At 48.9% G+C, this 19630-nt stretch overlaps 1 protein-coding gene across 2 annotated transcripts in view; it reads right to left on the reverse strand.

Annotated features, from left to right (window-relative positions):
* The window catches only part of PIGL (phosphatidylinositol glycan anchor biosynthesis class L), a 112040-nt gene that overhangs the window by 7368 nt on the left and 85042 nt on the right, over window positions 1–19630 (reverse strand). Inside the window, exons 4-6 of one of the 2 annotated variants that reach the window (XM_004042211.5) lie at window positions 6795–6862; window positions 3716–3747; window positions 2525–2658 (exon numbers count right to left, since the gene is read on the reverse strand). In XM_004042211.5, coding sequence (XP_004042259.5) covers window positions 2525–2658; window positions 3716–3747; window positions 6795–6862 — 234 coding nt within the window. The remainder of the gene's footprint in view (window positions 1–2524; window positions 2659–3715; window positions 3748–6794; window positions 6863–19630) is intronic. The other variant, XM_019027170.4, reaches the window with a different exon arrangement.

Raw genomic sequence — 19630 nt, forward strand, 5'->3', positions numbered from 1 at the left:
CCCTCCCTTCCTTCTTTCCTTCCCTCCCTCCCTTCCTCTCTCCTTTTCTCTCCCTCCCCTTTCTTTCTTCCTTCTTTCCTCTCTCTCTTCCTTCCTTCTTCCTTCCCTTCCCTTCCTTCCTTCGCTTCCCTTCCTTCCTTCCCTTCCCTTCCTTCCTTCCCTTCCCTTCCCCTTCCTCCCTCCCTCCCCTCCCCTCTCCTCCCCTTCCTCCCTCCCTTTCTTCCTTCCTTTTCTTTCTCTCACTCTCTCCTTCTCTCTGTCTCTTTCTCCCTTCCTTCCTCTCTCTCCCTTCCCTTTCCCCTTCCCCTTCCCTTCTTCCTAATAAAGCTGTGTTGCCCAGGGCAGACACAAACTCCTGGGCTCAAGCCATCCTCCCACCCCAACCTCCCAAGCAGCTGAGACTACAGGCACGAGCCACAATCCCCGACTTGGTTCTTTCACTTGTTGTGCTACCCATCTCTCTGTGGGGGGCTTAAGTCTACAGGGGGATGCACCTGGAGACAAACTGAGGAATAATTCTCCTCAGCCCACCCTCTCCCTAACTCTGATGGCACTCAGTCACCTGTTCCATGGACAGCTAAGAGTTTTCCCTAGGATGACCTGAGCTGGCCTAGCTCTTCCTCACCCTGCATGTAGGCTTCTTGCAGTCTGCCCTGGGCTCTTTTTTTTTTTTTTTGGAGACGGAGTCTCGCTCTGTCACCCAGGCTGGAGTGCAGTGGTGCGATCTTGGCTCACTGCAACCTCCGCCTCCCGGGTTCAAGCAATTCTCCTGCCTCAGCCTCCCGAGTAGCTGGGACTACAGGTGCCCACCACCATGCCTGGCTACTTTTTTGTATTTTAGTAGAGACGGGGTTTCGCCGTGTTGCCCTGGCTGGTCTCAAACTCCTGAGCTCAGACAATCCTCCTGTCTCGGCCTCCCAAAGTGTTAGGATTACAGGCGTGAGCCACGGCGTCTGGCCTCCCCTAGGCTCTTTACAGAGGCTCCCGGCAGGTCTGAATTCTTCTTAAACTCAAGCTGGGAGCATCGCTCCATGTATAACAGTGATAAAGTGGCAAATCAAAATGTCTAACAGTAAGGGATTCGTGATATATCTTATGGTATATACATACAGTGGCGTAATTGGCAGCCATTGGTATTTGAATACTAAATGAAATAGGAGAAAATGTTCATAATAAATAGTTTTGATTTTTTTTTTTTTTTTGGCTAGGGTCTGGCTCTGTTGCCCAGGCTGGAGTGCAGTGGTACGATCAGGGTTCATTGCAACCTTGACCTCCTGGGCTCAAGTGATCCTCCTGCCTCAGCTACCCAAGTAGCTGGGACCACTGGCATGTGCCACCATGCCTGGCTAATTTTTCTGTAGAGATGGGATTTTGCTCTGTTGCCCAGCAAGCAGTCCACCCACCCCGGCCTCCCAAAGTACTGGGATTACAGGCATGAGCCACTGTGCCCAGCCCATAACGTATTGTTAAAGCAGGTTTTTTGTTGTTGTTTTTTTTTTGAGACAGAATCCTCTCTGTCACCCAGGCTGGAGTACAGTGGCATGATCTCAGCTCACCACAACCTCCACCTCCCGGGTTCATGCGATTCTTCTGCCTCAGCCTCCCAAGTAGCTGGAACTACAGGTGCATGCCACCACGCCTGGCTAATTTTTGTAGCTTTAGTAGAGACGGGGTTTCAACATGTTGGCCAGGCTGGTCTTGAACCCCTGACCTCGTGATCTGCCCGCCTCAGCCTCCCAAAGTGCTATGATTACAGGCATGAGCCACCACACCTGGCCAAAGCTGGTTTTAAATAGGCACTGTGTGATCCCATTTGAAATGTGTATATACATACACATTATATATATATATAAAGAGTAGGGCTGGGCACAGTGGATCATGTCTGTAATCCCTGCACTTTGGGAGGTCGAGGTGGGTGGATCACCCGAGGTCAGGAGGTCGAGACAAGCCTGGCCAACATGATGAAACCCCAGCTCTACTAAAAATACAAAAAATTAGCCGGGTGTGGTGGCGGTGCCTGTAATCCCAGCTACTCAGGAGGCTGAGGCAGGAGAATCACTTGAACCCAGGAGGCGGAGGTTGCAGTGAGCCGAGATTGCACCACTGCACTCCAGCTTGGGTGACAAGAGCAAAACTCCGTCTCAAAAAAAAAAAAAAAGAGTAGAAAGATGTAGCCCAACATGTTAACAAGGATTACCTGTGATTGGTGGGACTGCAGGTAATTGTTCTTATTTTTATTTTCTTTTTGATGCTTTTATGTTTTTCAAGATTTTCTGCAATGAGCATGTGTTATTTACTTTTAGAAAAAGCATATATTATTTTTATAATTAGAAAAAAAGGCTAAAGTCATTGAAAAATCTATGCCTCCCAAGATCTAGCTGGCCTAGCCCTAATTCTCAGGGACAGGTGCTGAACCACTGTGAAAAGCCTTCAGTTAGGGCTTCTGCAGAGGTGGGGCTTTGAGGAGACAGGGGGTCTGGGGCAGGGATCTGAGTTGGGGTGTCCAGGAATTTACAATCCTCACCTTGGCCTGTGCCACTTCTTTGCTGTTGAGCACGAAGAGGACATCCTGCGTATGAAGCAGAGACAAGGGCAGATCCAGAAGGGAGATGTACTTGCGCAGCACATTCACAGACTGAAGCGTGAGCACAGAGCACCCTGGATGGAGAGGAGACAGGGTGAAGTGATAAGCCTTGAGGCCTCCAGCCAGATTTTCCCCTGAGCATCCTCCCTCTACCCTGTGGCTCAGGGCAGGGCAGGACAGTGGCCACAGCATTGCCAGGTGTTTCTGTGGCACGAAAGCTGCCCTGTGCCCATCATTCTTGCAGCTAGAATGAGTAAAAGGGCCATAGAAGACCTGGCTGGCTACCCTCTACCCTGCGGTGTGCCCTACCAGAAAAAGGTTGGCTGCTAGAGGTTGAGATCTGGCTACCTCAAAGCCAAAGGAAGTAAAGGAGACAGGAATTACTGTATTGGGAGTTTAGAGACCTGGTTCCAGCTCTGTCAGTCAAGAATTGACAGACTTGGCAAAGTCCCTTAACCACTCTCAGTCTCAGTTTTCTAATCTGTAAATTGGTGTTGATAGTGTGAGACCTGCCTGTCTCACAGGATTGATATAAGAATCAAACAAACTATAGTCATGTTCCAAAGTCATCATGGCTTGGTAAGCTCCTTTCAGTCATCCCACATAGAAAGGGCACAAACTACGTTTTCATTCATTGAATCTTCGTATTGCTCCGGTGAGGTATGACAGACCAGAAACTGGTCCAGAGAGGCTAAGCATGGGGGTCATGCAGTAAATGGTCAGGTAGGGTCAAATACTTTATGTGGGTTAGGAAGAGTTCCTAACTCAGGCAGATTGGTTCATCAAGCACCCAGCAGTCATTTACAACCTGCCTAATTGGTTGGGGGATGGGACTGAGTTCAGACTGGAAGAATACCAGAGGTGTAAAACATCCACCCTGTGAAAAAGCTAGACAGGTGAGGGGCAAACCTGGCCTCCCCACTCATCCAGAGGTGGCCCTGCAGGCAGGCACTTGCTGGTAGATACAACCTGCCAGGTACCTTGAGGTGAGTCAGGAAGAGTGTGGCGGCCTCCCCAACCACTGCCTCTGCTCGGCTGAGGGCAGCTCTCTGTGGATTTGCAAATTTCCCCCTCATAAGTTTCTCAGAGGGACAGTATCTTGTGGCCCTTTGCAAAAGGAACAAGCCTTACCTTTAGGTAACTTTCCTTCTGAGTGCAGGGCCCTGGAGGAGGGATAGGACAAGAGTGAGAGGAGTAAGAATCATTTCCTTTGTAGGTAACAGGAGGGGCCTTCAGAGGAAAGGCTGCCATACCCATGGTCCCCTCCACGTGAGTCTCCAAGTGGTTTCTTTTGCATAAATCACTGTATAGATTTCCAGGATCCCATACCTCTGGCAACAGCTGAAGGGACCAGGATGGGCACCTGAGCTAGGGACAGCCAATCCAGAGGCTGGTCTGTGGTTTGTGAAGTACTCTGGTCCAAGCTTTGCCCATTAGAGAATGAAGGTAACTGTGCTGGACTCTTCCTAGTTTTTCTCTGGGAAGTGTAATGTGAGTATGATGGGGGAATATTTTACAATGCTAACTGATAGCTCTTCCCTGATATTTCCTTTCTCCTTTCTGAGCTTCCCTACGCCTACCTTCTAACAGTGCAGGTCATTCTGTGCTCGCCACCTTAAGAGGAGGGGAGTGTCAACTGCAATGAGCTCCAAGTCTGTTCCCCACTTTGTTGTTTAGAAAGCTGGGGGCAGAGAAGGATTGGGAAGGTAGCCCCAGCAACACACAGACACACATATGAACAGAGACTCTTGGGAGCAGGGGTTAAAGAAGAGAAATTGAGAGACAATTGACAAACTCATGGAACTGACTGCCTGGCAGAGCCTGAGAGGTAGAAAAACCTGAAAAAGGAGCCGGGCGCGGTGGCTCACGCCTGTAAACCCAGCACTTTGGGAGGCCGAGGCAAGCGGATCACGAGGTCAGGAGTTCGGCACCAACCTGGCCAATATGGTGAAACTCCGTCTGTAATAAAAATACAAAAATTAACCAGGCGTGGTGGCATGCACCAGTAGTTCCCAGCTACTCAGGAGGCTGAGGCAGGAGGCGGAGGCTGCAGTGAGCTGAGATCACGCCACTGCACTCCAGCCTGGGTGACAGAGCGAGACTCTGTCTCAAAAAAAAAAAAAAAAAAAAAAGAAAGAAAAGAAAAGACTGAAAAAACTTTCTGGGATCCTGAGAATGAAGTGGCTTGTCCTGTACTCTGGGCAAAGCCCTGTGGCTATTCTGATATCCAGGGAAAGCAGTGAGCTAGAGGCGCTGTCTGGAAATAGAGCTTATAGCCCTTAAAGCCACAGGGGAAGCTGTGCTGAGGAGGACTGGGGAGTGAGCCCTGGGGACAGGGGGACCAAGGGGCCACTGGTGGGAGGGAAGCCGGGAAGAGAATGAGAAGTAGCCAGAAAGGCTAGAGTGAGGAGGGCAAGCTGGTGCCATATAAGTCAAAGCAGCATTGCAGTGAGGGACAGGCAGGGCCAGATGCCACAGAAGGTTCAAGGTGGCTGAGGACTAAGGTGAGTCTAATGAATTTAGCAGGCAAGAGATGACTGTGGGGAAAAAGGTTGTGGTAGATTGGTGGCATGTCCATGAATTGTTTTATCTGAAGCACAGCGGCCCTCCTTCGTGCTGAGAGCCTGTGGCACTCCAGCCTCTTCTGAGGAAAATGGCCCCAGGCAGTTCTATCTACACAGAGTTGTCCCCTTGGGTTCTTTCTCTGCCCAGAATGATGCCTTCTCTATTTTCTCCACTTCAGTGGTGACTGGACCAGGAATGGGACCAGGTGACTCAATCTCAAGTGCCCCAGCCCCCTGCCTGTTGAGGTACTCTTTGTTTGCAATAGACCTGACCTGATCCTTTCTCTGGTGCAGTGTAAATTCTCGGAGAGAAATCACCAGGCTCAGTGTGCATCCAGAATGAGGTGGGACCATTTTTCCAGTTCTCCTTGGGGCTTGCTGTCCATGCTAGTCTTGGAAGCTCAAGGCCTCAGAGTAACCATGTGGTTGGAAAGACCACTCTGGGGCTGCCTCATTTTTCCATATATCATCAAAAAAATTTGTATTTCAGACTGTAACCAGGGAATGTTTCTTTCCTGAATCTGAAGGGACCTAATGCGACTAGGAGCACATCTCTTCTAAAGCTGTGGCTGCTGGCTGGACCAGGAACTGAATAGTCTTTACAGGGAGAACAGTCTAGCCTCCCCTCATTCCATAGTCAAGGAAACAGGGAAATCTGCCTAGAAAGAGTATGTGGGTAAAATTCTAGCATCTTCCACCAAGTGATGTAAAATTTAAGGACAAGGAGGGTCTTCAGTTTGGATTGGTCTTCACATACATCTGACAGAATAATGAATGGAGAACTAGGATTCCTGAATTCTGCCTCTGCCATAGTTTAACCTTGTAGTGCTGGGCAAACCACTTCCCAGTGGTTGGACTTAATGGTTGGTGAGGTCATTTCCAACTTTACATATTGCATTGCTTCAGTCTGAGTGTTAAGCATGTTTAGAAGAAGGTTATCAAATAAGTCCTTCCCTTCAAGTTGCTCCTTTCCTTCCTCAGTAGCTGGGACAGGCCTGCCACACCACTGATCAGGGGCCCAGGAGAAGCACTTTGCTAGGGGACAGGAAACACATCTATGTTTGTATGACTCTATGTCACTCAATACCTTTGAGCTTGCATTTTCTTTTTATTGGTAAAATGCAAATAAATATCAGTAAAATTGGGTGACTGTGAAGAACAAACACATTTCATATTATGTATGTATAGCCTCCTTCTCCAAGAAAGATTTGAGAGTTGTATAAAACACACGACGGAAGTGAGAGTAAGGGGAAGAAGATGGTGAAGGTGGAGGCACACTGATTGACAGCACTCATTCCTTAAAGTCTTGTCCAGTGCCACAGGGCTTGCAAATTTGGCCCTCAAGCTTCCTGTGGCCACAGAAAAGAGATGAATAAAGTCAATTACCCCATTTGCAGTATTCAGTGTATAAAAAAGAATTCAGCTGTTTAGGAGACGAGCATTCGTACTAGGACTTGAGAGAGATTTCTCAGAGAGAGGACATGGTGAGATGCAGTGAGCAACATGGCCAAAAAGGGCTAGAAGATAAGCCAGCAGTGAATTTCATGGGCTCAGATAACAAGTGGGAAAGTGCTTTAGACTTTAAACCATGAGCCCTAATCAAATAAACAAACCCTCCCCCACATCCATCACCCGGAGAATCATACCTCACAGCTGCATACAGAGCAATGTGATTGCTGTGGCCACTTACTCCCCCTGCATCGAAAGTCACCACCTGTAGAGAAACACAGGGTTTTCACTGAATGCCTTCTCCACCACCTCAACTTCAATGGAGCTGTCTCCTTCCCTTGGGAAGGAGAGGAGAGAACAGAGCCCTGAAACTTTTCAAATGCAGCATCTATCTGAAGTGACTTCTGAGCAGATCAGTGGTGTGTAGCTAGTGCTGTGGTTGACCACATAGAGACTGTTTTCCAGGGTTTGATGTTTTACTCTTGTTCCTAGCCAGTGGAGCAGAGTGGAATTCAGCCATGATAGTAACTTGGGTTCAGAATATCTTTGTTGCTTATTGGTTTAGCCATTTATTAGCACATTTAGAATTCCTGGCTAGCTTCTAAGTGAACTCTGTTTATGCAGATACAGCCTGAATTACTGGTTCTCTTTTTCTCATGCCATACTGAGGGCAAAAAAAGCTTTGAAGGACAATGTCCACCATGTCCTGGGGTTGAGTTCATGGAAAAAGTGTATTTATTCATAGATTGCCTCTGTTTCCATTTTCACAGCTATATCAATATCTGTTTATTAACTACAAGCTCAGTCTGTATTCCAACATTTCATTTCTACACAAATGAATTAAAGAAAAAACAAATAGCTCCCTCTCCCTCTCCCTCTCCCCCTCCCCCTCCCCCTCCCCTCTTTCCAAGGTCTCCCTCTGATGCCGAGCCTAAGCTGGACTGTACTGCTGCCATCTCAGCTTACTGCAACCTCCCTGCCTGATTCTCCTGCCTCAGCCTGCCGAGTGCCTGCGATTGCAGGCGCGTGCCGCCACGCCTGACTGGTTTTCGTATTTTTTTGGTGGAGACGGGGTTTCCCTGTGTTGGCCGGGCTGGTCTCCAGCTCCTAACCGCAAGTGATCTGCCAGCCTCGGCCTCCCAAGGTGCCGGGATTGCAGACGGAGTCTCTTTCACTCAGTGCTCAATGTTGCCCAGGCTGGAGTGCAGTGGCGTGATGTCCGCTAGCTACAACCTCCACCTCCCAGCCGCCTGCCTTGGCCTCCCAAAGTGCCGAGATTGCAGCCTCTGCCCGGCCGCCACCCCGTCTGGGAAGTGAGGAGCGTCTCTGCCTGGCCACCCATCGTCTGGGATGTGAGGAGCCCCTCTGCCCGGCAGCCCAGTCTGGGAAGTGAGGAGCGCCTCTTCCCGGCCGCCATCCTGTCTAGGAAGTGAAGAGCGCCTCCGCCCAGCTGCCCATCGTCTGAGATGTGGGGAGCGCCTCTGCCCTGCCGCCCCATCTGGGATGTGAGGAGCGCCTCTGCCCGGCCGCGACCCCGTCTGGGAGGTGAGGAGCGTCTCTGCCTGGCCTCCCCGTCTGAGAAGTGAGGAGCCCCTCTGCCCGGCAGCCGCCCCGTCTGAGAAGTGAGGAGCCCCTCCGACCGGCAGCCGCCCAATCTGGGAAGTGAGGAGCGTCTCTGCCTGGCCACCCATCGTCTGGGATGTGAGGAGCCCCTCTGCCCGGCAGCCCAGTCTGGGAAGTGAGGAGCGCCTCTTCCCGGCCGCCATCCTGTCTAGGAAGTGAGGAGCGCCTCCGCCCGGCTGCCCATCGTCTGAGATGTGGGGAGCGCCTCTGCCCTGCCGCCCCATCTGGGATGTGAGGAGCGCCTCTGCCCGGCCGCGACCCCGTCTGGGAGGTGAGGAGCGTCTCTGCCCGGCCTCCCCGTCTGAGAAGTGAGGAGCCCCTCCGCCCGGCAGCCGCCCCGTCTGAGAAGTGAGGAGCCCCTCCGACCGGCAGCTGCCCAATCTGGGAAGTGAGGAGCGTCTCCGCCTGGCAGCCGCCCCGTCTGGGAGGGAGGTGGGGGGGCAGCCCCCGCCCGGCCAGCCGCCCCGTCTGGGAGGTGGGGGGCGCCTCTGCCCGGCCGCCCCTTCTGGGAAGTGAGGAGCCCCTCTGCCCGGCCACCACCCCGTCTGGGAGGTGTACCCAACAGCTCATTGAGAACGGGCCATGATGACGATGGCGGTTTTGTGGAATAGAAAAGGCGGAAAGGTGGGGAAAAGATAGAGAAATCAGATTGTTGCTGTGTCTGTGTAGAAGGAGGTAGACATGGGAGACTTCATTTTGTTCTGTACTAAGAAAAATTCTTCTGCCTTGCGATGCTGTTGATCTATGACCTTACCCCCAACCCTGTGCTCTCTGAAACATGTGCTGTGTCCACTCAGGGTTAAATGGATTAAGGGCGGTGCAAGATGTGCTTTGTTAAACACATGCTTGAAGGCAGCATGCTCGTTAAGAGTCATCACCACTCCCTAATCTCAAGTACCCAGGGACACAAACACTGCGGAAGGCCGCAGGGTCCTCTGCCTAGGAAAACCAGAGACCTTTGTTCACTTGTTTATCTGCTGACCTTCCCTCCACTATTGTCCTATGACCCTGCCAAATCCCCCTCTGCGAGAAACACCCAAGAATGATCAAAAAAAAAAAAAAAGAAAGAAAGAAAGAAAACCTCTGTGCTTTGGGCTTTACCACTTATTGGGTTTGTGGCTTTTTGCAAGTTATATAACATGTCTGTGGTGCAGTTATCTCATATGTAATCATAATTGTACTTCACACAATTGTCATAGAGATTTTGTGAGATAAATGATAATAATAATTGCTAAAAAAAAAAACAAATAATAATTTGAATAATAATAATAAGGCTAACTCAAATAATAAAAGAAATATAAAAACGACAACAAGGACTGAAGAAAGGATAGAATGGTTGATTAGGGGTGATGAAAAGAGGCAAGCTGTCCCCAAGGAAAGGTGACCATCCTGCATGGATGAAGGAACCTGGAACTGGGATTGGAATGGGCTGGAAAGGGATTTGCTCTTGGTCTTTCTATTTTAAACTGTAAAGCATAATGACTGCATGTACAGCAAGCCCTCTGTTATAATAAGAGTGGCTAACATTTATTGAGCGAAGACATAGTATTAACCCTATCTTACACCTGAGGAAGTTCAGGAAGCAGAGGCCGAAGCTGGGATCACCTTGCCACTGAGTGGTGGAGCTGTTCTTGGGGTTTAGATCTTTCTGACTCCACAGTCCACGCTCTTTACAAGCATCCTCTATGTGAGAAGGCGTGCTACGCTGCAGGAAGAAGCACTGTGTAAAAGACCTTTGGGAGACTGAGGCGGGCAGATCACTTGAGGTCAGGAGTTCAAGACCAGCCTGGCCAACATGACGAAACCCTGTCTCTACTAAAAATACAAAAATGAGCTGGGCGTGGTGGTGGGCACCTGTAATCCCAGCTACTTGGGAGGTTGAGGCAGGAGAATCGCCTGAACCCAGGAGGCGGAGATTGCAGTGAGCCAATATCACGCCACTGGACTCCAGCCTGGGTGACAAGAGCAAAACTCTGTCTCAAAAAAAAAGAATCAGAAGACCTGCACTCTTATTCTGACAGCTACCAACCAAGTACATGAGTTTCGATCAGTTATTCTTTCTCCTGGGGTCTGGAGAGCTCATCTGTGAGGGAATATTGTATTTCAGGCAAGCAAACACTCTGGTTAGAAGGATCATCTTGAGAGTCATTACTGGATCTCTTATTTGAAAAGATAAGTACATAGTTAACTTCACTGTTCATGGCACTGAACACACACACACACACACTTTTTAATAATTCAGAAGACATTTTAGGATCCTGTAACTTTAAAGTTACCACCATGAGCCTCAATTTATTAACATGTTGACAAAGTCAACAGAAGTGGTGGGTAATGGAAGAATTTTAACAACAGAATGCCATAATTCAATAAAGTCTTCTAATGATTAATGTTTATATTTCTTTTTTCTTTCTTTTTTTTTTGAGACGGAGTCTCACTCTGTTGCCCAAGCTAGAGTGCAGTGGTGCGATCTTGGCTCACTGCAACCTCTGTCTCCTGGGTTCAAGAGATTCTCTCACCTCTGCCTCCTGAGTAGCTGGGACTACAGGCACGTGCCACCATGCCTGGCTAATTTTTGTATTTTCAGGACAGACAGGGTTTCACCATGTTGGCCGGGCTGGTCTCAAACTCCTGACTAAAGTTATCCGCTTGCCTTGGCCTCCCAAAGTGTTGGGATTACAGGCGTGAGCCACCGTGCCCGGCCTAATGTTTATATTTCTTTCTTTCTTTCTTTCTTTTTTTTTAAGATGGAGTCTTGCTCTGTTGCCCAGGCTGGAGCGCAGTGGCGCAATTTCTCGGCTCACTGCAACTTCCACCTCCCGGGTTCAAGCAATTCTCCTGCCTCAGCCTTCCGAGTAGCTGGGATTACAGGTGCATGCCACCACACCTGGCTAATTTTTTATATTTTTGGTAGAGATGGGGTTTCGTTATGTGGCCAGGCTGGTCTTCAACTCCTGACCTGGTGATCCACCCGCCTTGGCCTCCCAAGATGCTGTGATTACAGGTGTGAGCCACCGTGCCCGGCCTAATGTTTATATTTCTATCCTGAACCAGATTACTGTTTTGTGCTCATCAATGGAATCCAAGTCAGAACTAATTCAAAAACGATGCTTTTCATGCTTCTGTCACTTACTTTTCAAACTGCTTTTATGCTCGCTTTATCGCTTTGCTCTTTAGGTCCCTAGAAGAAGACTAATCTAGTTATCTATGAGATGGTTAAGTGTTCCTGCTCTGCCATGCAGGCTATAGTGCAGTGGCATGATCATAGCTCACTGTAGCCTTGACCTCCTGGGCTCAAGCAATCCTCCCACCTCATCCTCCTAAGTAGCTGGGACTACACTACTTTTACAGCTATTAATACACTACTTATACACTATTATTACAGCTATTACCACAACCTCAAAAAATAAATGTTTGGCTGGGCACAGTGTCTTATGCCTGGAATCCCAGCACTTTAGGAGGCTGAAGCAGGAGGATCGCTTGACCCCAGGAGTTTGAGACCAGCCTGGGCAATATGGCGAGACCTTGTCTTTACAGAAAGAAATTTTTTTAATTAGCTGGGCCCGGTGGCACATGCCTGTAGTCTCAGCTACTTGGGAGAGGAAGACAGGATTTCAAGGAGCCCAGGGGTTCAAGGTTACAGTGAGCCATGATCACACCATTCCAGCCTGGGCAACAGAGGGAGACCTTGTCTCGAAAAAAAAAAAAAAAAAAAAAAAAAGCCTGGATGCAGTGGCTTTTTTTTTTATTAGTGTACAAGTAGTATGGTGCATGCCACCATACCTGGCTAATTTTTTAAATTTTTAGTAGAGACAAGGTCTCACTATGTTACTGAGGTTGGTCTTGGACTCCTGGGCTCAAGCAATCTGCCTGCTTTGGCCTCCCAAAATGCTGGGATTACAGGCATTTTGGGATTACAGTCTCAAATGCGCAATAGTGCCGCTGCACTGACACATCCTGCTCTATGGGAGCAGGGACTAAGTGCTTCTGGCTCACTGCTGTATTCCCAGTTCACCACCTATAGTGAATGTCCCATATTGGGTACTCAATAAATATTTATTGAATGAAAGTTGAGATAGAGGGTTTGAGGCCCAGGACCTAGCCTGCTTGACACCCAGAGAAGACACTACTATCCCACTGGGCTGCTTTCCAAGGATGGCAGCTTTGTAATTTTCTTTTTTTTTTTTTTTTGAGACGGAGTTTCACCCTGTCACCCAGACTGGAGTGCAGTGGCACAATCTCAGCTCACCGCAACCTCCTCCTCCCAGGTTCAAGCAGTTCCCTGCCTCAGCCTCCTGAGTAGCTGGGATTACAGGCATCTGCCACCACACCCGGCTGATTTTTGTATTTTTAGTAGAGATGGGGTTTCACCATCTTGGCCAGGCTGGGCTCAAACTCCTGACCTCGTGATCCACCTGCCTCAGACTCCCAAAGTGCTGGGATTACAGGCATAAGCCACTGAGCCTGGCCTTGTGCTTTTCTTTTTAAAATTTATTTTATTTTATTTTACTTTTTAAAAATAGTGAGCCACTGCATCCAGGCTTTTTTTTTTTTTTTTTTTTTTTTTTTTCGAGACAAGGTCTCCCTCTGTTGCCCAGGCTGGAATGGTGTGATCATGGCTCACTGTAACCTTGAACCCCTGGGCTCCTTGATATCCTGTCTTCCTCTCCCAAGTAGCTGAGACTATAGGCACGTGCCACCGGGCCCAGCTAATTAAAAAAATTTCTTTCTGTAAAGACAAGGTCTCGTCATATTGCCCAGGCTGGTCTCAAACTCCTGGGGTCAAGCGATCCTCCTACTTCAGCCTCCTAAAATGCTGGGATTCCAGGCATAAGACACTGTGCCCAGCCAAACTTTTTTTTTTGAGGTTGTGGTAATAGCTGTAATAACAGCTAATGACATTACTGAGCACTTACTCTGTACCAGGCACTGGGGTTAAAATCATTCTTACCTTTGATGACAGAACTATATGCAATGCCCAGAGGATACATAAGGGGACACATTTTTAAATGTGGTTTCCTTCATGATAGTAAAGAAAGAGTCTTGCCAACTGTGCTAGGTGTAGTTATTGCATTCAAGTTGCCCTCTCCCACCCAGCGTGCACAGCACAGGCTGGAAACATGCAGCTGTGGAAACAAAGCAGAAACTTTGAAGGAGTTAGCACCTAGGCCAAGGTGCCCTGGACTTTACTGCACTGGCACACCCTATGGCCTAGCAAGAGGACCAAATCTAAGAAGTGGAGACAGTGGAAACAACCACAAAACACAAGGTCCAGTCACCAAACATCCTCTCAGAGTGCCATGGCCATGAGGAGACCGGCTTCTGGCCATCATGAGATTCAGGAATCATTGGGAACCTCATGAAGAGTCAGCACCAGTTTAGGTGAATTCAGGGTAATGTCAACATGGTCTCCTGATAACAGAAAGAAGGGTTGTGCCATGGGAATGGCCTCCTTTGTTAAAACCGAGCAGCTCCCTGACAGAACCCTCTCGCTTTCATTTCCCTCTCCCTTTCCTTTTAAAGCTCTTACTGCCAAGTTTCCGTGGGATCAAGTGCTCTGCAGAGAAAGGCTTTCCCAGGGCTGGGCAGTCGCAGCCGAGCCTTACCATTAGTAGCAGGTGTTTCCATCTCCCCTACTCTCCTGACTGTCTCTGAACTGTCACTCTAAGAATCTCACCCCTTCGGTGTTGATATAGTTTAAAAGCCAGCCGGGTGCGGTGGCTCACGCCTGTAATCGCAGCACTTTGGGAGGCAGAGGCAGGCAGATCACCTGAGGTCGGGAGTTCGAGACCAGCCTGATCAATATGGAGAAACCCCGTCTCTACTAAAAATACAAAATTAGCTGGGCCTGGTGGCGCATGCCTGTAATCCCAGCTACTTGGCAGGCTGAGGCAGGAGAATCACTTGAACCCAGGAGGCAGAGGTTGCAGTTGAGCTGAGATCGCGCCATTGCACTCCATCCTGGCCAACAAGAGGGAAACTCTATCTCAAAAAAAAAAAAAAAAAAGATCATATAACTCAAACATCTGGTTCTGATCCCACCCTTCCATGCAGAACAAGGTGGGTGGTGGGGTGGTGGTTGGGGGAGATCAAAGTCTACTTTTATCTCTAACTCTAGTTAATTACAGCACCTTGGGCAAGTCAGAAAACTTTACTACTGGAAGTTATTTCAACATGGAATGTCTTGGTTTCCTCATGTGTAAGATCAGGAAAAGTAATGCCAGCTCTACTTTCCTTGCTAGGTTGAGGTGAAGAAATAGTGTTTAAAAACTGTACAGCGAGGCTGGGCGCGGTGGCTCACGTCTGTAATCCTGGCACTTTGGGAGGCCAAGGTGGGTGGATCTCGAGGTCAGGAGTTCAAGATCAGCCTGGCCAGGTTGGTGAAACCCCGTGTCTACTAAAAATACAAAAAAACTAGCTGGGCACGGTGGCGCGTGCCTGTAGTCCCAGCTACTCGGGAGGCTGAGGCAGGAGATTTGCTTGAACCCGGGAGGCGGAGGTTGAAGTGAGCCGAGATCGTGCCACTGTACTCCAGCCTGGTGACAGAGTGAGACTCTATCTCAAAAAACAACAACAAAATTAGCTGGGCATGCTGGCGTGCACCTGTAGCCCCAGCTACTCAGGAGGTTGAGGCAGGAGGATCATTTGAGCCCAGGAGTTTGATGTAATAGTGGGCTATGATAGCACCACTGCATTCCAGCCTAGGCGACAAGAACAAGAACCCCATCTTGCTACAGAAAAGAAAACTGTACAGCAGAAAACCCTAGAGTATCTCAACTCCCAGGCTGTTGCCATCAGGTGGAGCTGGCTAGCACTCTGGCTGGATGGATATCAGAAGGGTGCTGGAGGGCAGTCCCTTGGTTAGTGGATTTGGGGTCACATGAAATTCAGCTCCATCACTTTTGAAATTCTCCAGTCTTTGTTTTTTCTCTCATCCTGTACCTTATAGTTTCCCCCTTTCTGTTGCAAGTAGGGCTAAGCTAAATTGTATTCAGCTCTCTGAACTTTGCAGATTTGTACATGGCAATGGCACCTGCCATTCTTTACAAAACTCCATCCACTTTTATTTTTTCCTAAAGTGCAAAAGTATTTGTTCAAATAAAATCTTACCCAGACCCCAATAAATAGGTAACTGTGGGGCTGCTCTGGTTTCTAAGACACTGGTTCTCACCTAGGATAGTTTTGCCCCAGGGTCATTTGGTAACTTCTGGAGGGTTTTTTTTGTTTGTTTTTTTGAGACAGGCTCTCATTCTGTCACCTAGGCTGGAGTGCAGTGCAGTGATGTGACGTGATCATGCTCACTGCAGCCTCAACCTCCCAGGCTCAAGTGATTCTCCCACCTCAGCCTCAGCCTCCTGAGTAGCTGGGATTATAAGTGCATGCTACCACACCTAGCTAATTTTTAAATTTTTTTGTAGAGGCAGGGTCTCACTGTGTTGCCCAGGCTGGTCTCAAGCAATCCACCCCCTGCTTGAGCCTCCCAAAGTGTTGGAATTACATGTGTGAGCCACTGCATGCGGCCTAGAGACGTTTTGATTGTGACAACTGAGGAGGGGGATTGCTACTGACATCTAGTGGGTAGTGGCCAGGGATGCAGCTAAACATCCTTCAATGCACAAGGCCAACCCCCACAACAAATTATCCAGTCTCAAATGCGCAATAGTGCCGTACTGACACATCCTGCTCTATGGGAGCAGGGACTAAGTGCTTCTGGCTCACTGTTGTATTCCCAGTTCACCACCTATAGCAAATGTCCCATATTGGGTACTTAATAAATATTTATTGAATGAAAGTTGAGGTAGAGGGGTTGAGGCCCAGGACCTAGCCTGCTTAACACCCAGAGAAGACACTACTACCCCCCTAGGCTGCTTTCCAAGGATGGTAGCTTTGTACTTTTCTTTTTAACATTTATTTTATTTTATTTTTTAAAAAATAGAGATGGAGTCTCGATATATTGCCCAGGCTGGTCATAAACTCCTGGCCTCAAGTGATCCTCCCACCTCAGCCTCCCAAAGTGCTAGGATTATAGGCATGAGCCATTGCACCCACCCAGCTTTGTACTTTTCAAAACTCTGTCCTGTCTGCCATTCCTTATGGTCTTTATGATGTTCCTGCAGTACTACAGAGCTGGGACCAGACAGAACCCAGTTTCCTGCATTGATGGCTGCAGAGCCAGCTTTGCTTTGGATGATGGTGGAGAGCTTATGCTCTCATCCTGGTGCAGCCCAGGTGAGAAACTCTCTCCCCATGGCTTAGACTGTGTTCCACACCTCTGTCTGTGCTTCTGTGTTGCTGCTTCATCATCTCTTGTGTGCAGTTGAAACTTCTGGGCTGAATGGAAACCCATGCTCAGCTCGAATGATGGCCAGTTATAGCTACACTAGCCACGGTGTTAGCATGATCCTATACTTCTACTATGGCACTAAGTGCAGGCCAGAGAAATTATTCCCAACTGTACTGTCAACTTGAGTTTCCTTATTAATAGCAAGTGTGTCACAAGAAATTTGTTAGTAGGCCGGGCGCAGTGGCTTACACCTGTAATCCCAGCACTTTGGGAGGCCGAGGCGGGCGGATCATGAGGTCAGGAGATCGAGACCATCCTGGCTAACACGGCGAAACCCCGTCTCTACTAAAAATACAAAAAATTAGCCGGGCGAGGTGGTGGGCGCCTGTAGTCCCAGCTACTCGGGAGGCTGAGGCAGGAGAATGGCGTGAACCCGGGAGGCAGAGTTTGCAGTGAGCTGAGATCACGCCACTGCACTCCAGCCTGGGCGACAGAGCAAGACTCTGTCTCAAAAAAAGAAAAAAAAAATACAAAAATGAGCTGGGCGTGGTGGCATGTACCTGTAGTCCCAGCTACTCAGGAGGCTGAGTCAGGAGAATCGCTTGAACCCGGGAGGCGGAGGTTGCAGTGAGCCGAGATCATGCCACTGCACTCCAGCCTAGGCAACAGAGCGAGACTTCATTTCAGGAAAAAAAAAAAAGGAGAAATTTATTAGTAAGGAGCTGTTTTATATGATTTCCTTGTTTATAGCAATTAAATCAATTGAAGATTCTCTTGACAATAAAAGTCAACTCACTTGAGTAAGTGTGAGCAGCTCAGCACCACAGGAAAGACTTCCAGGCAGGGAGGTGGCAGTTAACAGCTGCAGCAGTTTGGTGAGGAGCACTGTCCAGGGGCCTGCTCTAGTTCTTGGAGATATAAAGATACCAGGCACAGCCTTGGCCTTCACAGGCCTTAGTCTAGTTTGCAAGACATGGTCTGCACTTTTAAGAATAAACAGCAACATATGTTGCAGTACACACAGCAAATACTGCCGGAGCCTCAAAAAGGGCTCATCAAAGTTAGCTCTTCTTGGAGAAGAAGGTCTGGAGGGGTGCCTGGACCACAGATCACTTTTCTGGGACCCAAACATGGGAGACTCTTCTGAAAGCAAGAATGGCACACAGAGCTGCCTGTGCCCCAAAGCTCCTCCCTCAGATACTCTGGGTCAAGGTCAGCTGCAACATGGTCTGAAAAAGAAATCTGGCCCCTTGGCAAAGACCAACGTTGTTCACCAGTGTTCAGGACTTCAGTAAGGGTCAGATTATAGAAGACTTTGGATTCCAAGTTTAAAAAGATGAGAGTAGGCTGGGTGTGGTGGCTCACACCTGTAATCCCAGCATTTTGGAAGTCCGGGGAAGGCGGATCACGAGGTCAGGAGACCGAGACCATCCTGGCCAACATGGTGAAACCCCATCTCTACCAGAAATACAAAAATTATCTGGGCGTGGTGGCGCGCACCTGTAGTCCCAGCTACTCAGAAGGCTGAGGCAGGAGAATCACTTGAACCAGGGAGTTGGATGCTGCAGTGAGCTGAGATTGCGCCACTGCATTCCAGCCTGGTGACAGAGCGAGACTCCGTCTCACAGAAAAAAAAGAAAAACAAAAAAAGATAAGAGTACCCTACAGCAGGAGCCATTTGGAAGACCAGTAGTTCTCGTGCACTGAAGTAGGGGAGGACAGAGAGTATTTAGGGACTGGGAAGGCACTAGCATGGAAAATGAGGTGCCAGGGAGTACTTCAGGCTGGCCCTGACAACCTCCAACCTCAGCTCTGTCTACATATCGAGGCTGTGGAGGCTCTGAGAACTTCAAACTGTGTGGGCTGAAGAGGAGGAGTAAGAGAACCAAGGCAAGCCCCAGTCAGCACAGCTAGGCATTATTCCTAAGCCCATGGATCTAACATTACCGCTTTCATGCTCAGATCCTCTGGGAAGGGTAGGCAGGGAGTGTGGGGCCTGCAAGCTGCTGGTGACCATTTTTCCAGCCAGGAAAAGGAATAAAACCAACATGCAGAGAAAGATGGAGATGAGTCGTGGTAGGGTCAGGGTACCTGAGGCCCATCTGCAGCTCAGCTTTTAGGTGACTCAGGGTGAGCAAATTAGGTGCCTGTTTTGGCCTGTGTGTACTAAATTTCAGTTGTATTTCTGTCATTAGAGAACAGAAACAGTCCAATGAATATATCAATGAAAATCTGCTCTCAGGGCCTGATGCAGTGGCTCACATCTGTAATCCCAGTGCTTTGGGAGGCCAATGAGGGAGGACAGCTTGAGCCCAGGAGATGGAGACCAGCCTGGCCAACACAGCAAGATCCTGTCTCTAAAAAAAAAAAATTAGGCCGGGCGTGGTGGCTCACGCCTGTAATCCCAGCACTTTGGGAGGCTGAGGTGGGTGGATCATGAGGTCAGGAGATGGAGACTCCTGGCTAACATAGGGGAACCCCGTCTCTACTAAAAATACAAAAAATTAGCTGGGTGTGGTGGTGGGCGCCTGTAGTCCCAGCTACTTGGGAGGCTGAGGCAGGAGAACGGTGTGAACCCGGGAGGCGGAGCTTGCAGTGAGCGGCGATCACACCACTGCACTCCAGCCTGGGCAACAGAGCGAGACTCTGTCTCAAAAAAAAAAAAAAAAAAAAAATTAAAAATTGGCTGGGTGTGGTAGCTCATGCCTGTAATCCCAGTACTTGGGAGGCCGAGGCAGGCAGATCAAGAGGTCAGGAGTTTGAGACCAGCCTGATCAACATGGTGAAACTCCATCTCTACTAAAAATACAAAAATTAGCCTGGCGTGGTGGCACGTGTCTGTAGTCCCAGCTACTCAGGAGGCTAAGGCAGGAGAATCACTTGAACCCGGGAGGCGGAGGTTGCAGTGAGCCGAGATCCCACCACTGCACTCCAGCCTGGGCAATGGAGGGAAACTCTGTCTCAGAAAAAAAAAAGAAAAAAAAAATTAGCCAGACGTGATGGCATGTGCCTATAGTTCTAGCTACTTGGGAGGCTGAGGCAGCCACTGCACTCCAGCTTGGGCAACAGAGGGAGAACCTGTGTCTTAAAAAAAAAAAAATTAAAAAAAAAAGCCTAATATGTTTCTCT

The sequence above is a fragment of the Gorilla gorilla genome, chromosome 4 (assembly GCF_029281585.2).
Source record: "Gorilla gorilla gorilla isolate KB3781 chromosome 4, NHGRI_mGorGor1-v2.1_pri, whole genome shotgun sequence".
NCBI classification, from domain to species: domain Eukaryota; kingdom Metazoa; phylum Chordata; class Mammalia; order Primates; family Hominidae; genus Gorilla; species Gorilla gorilla.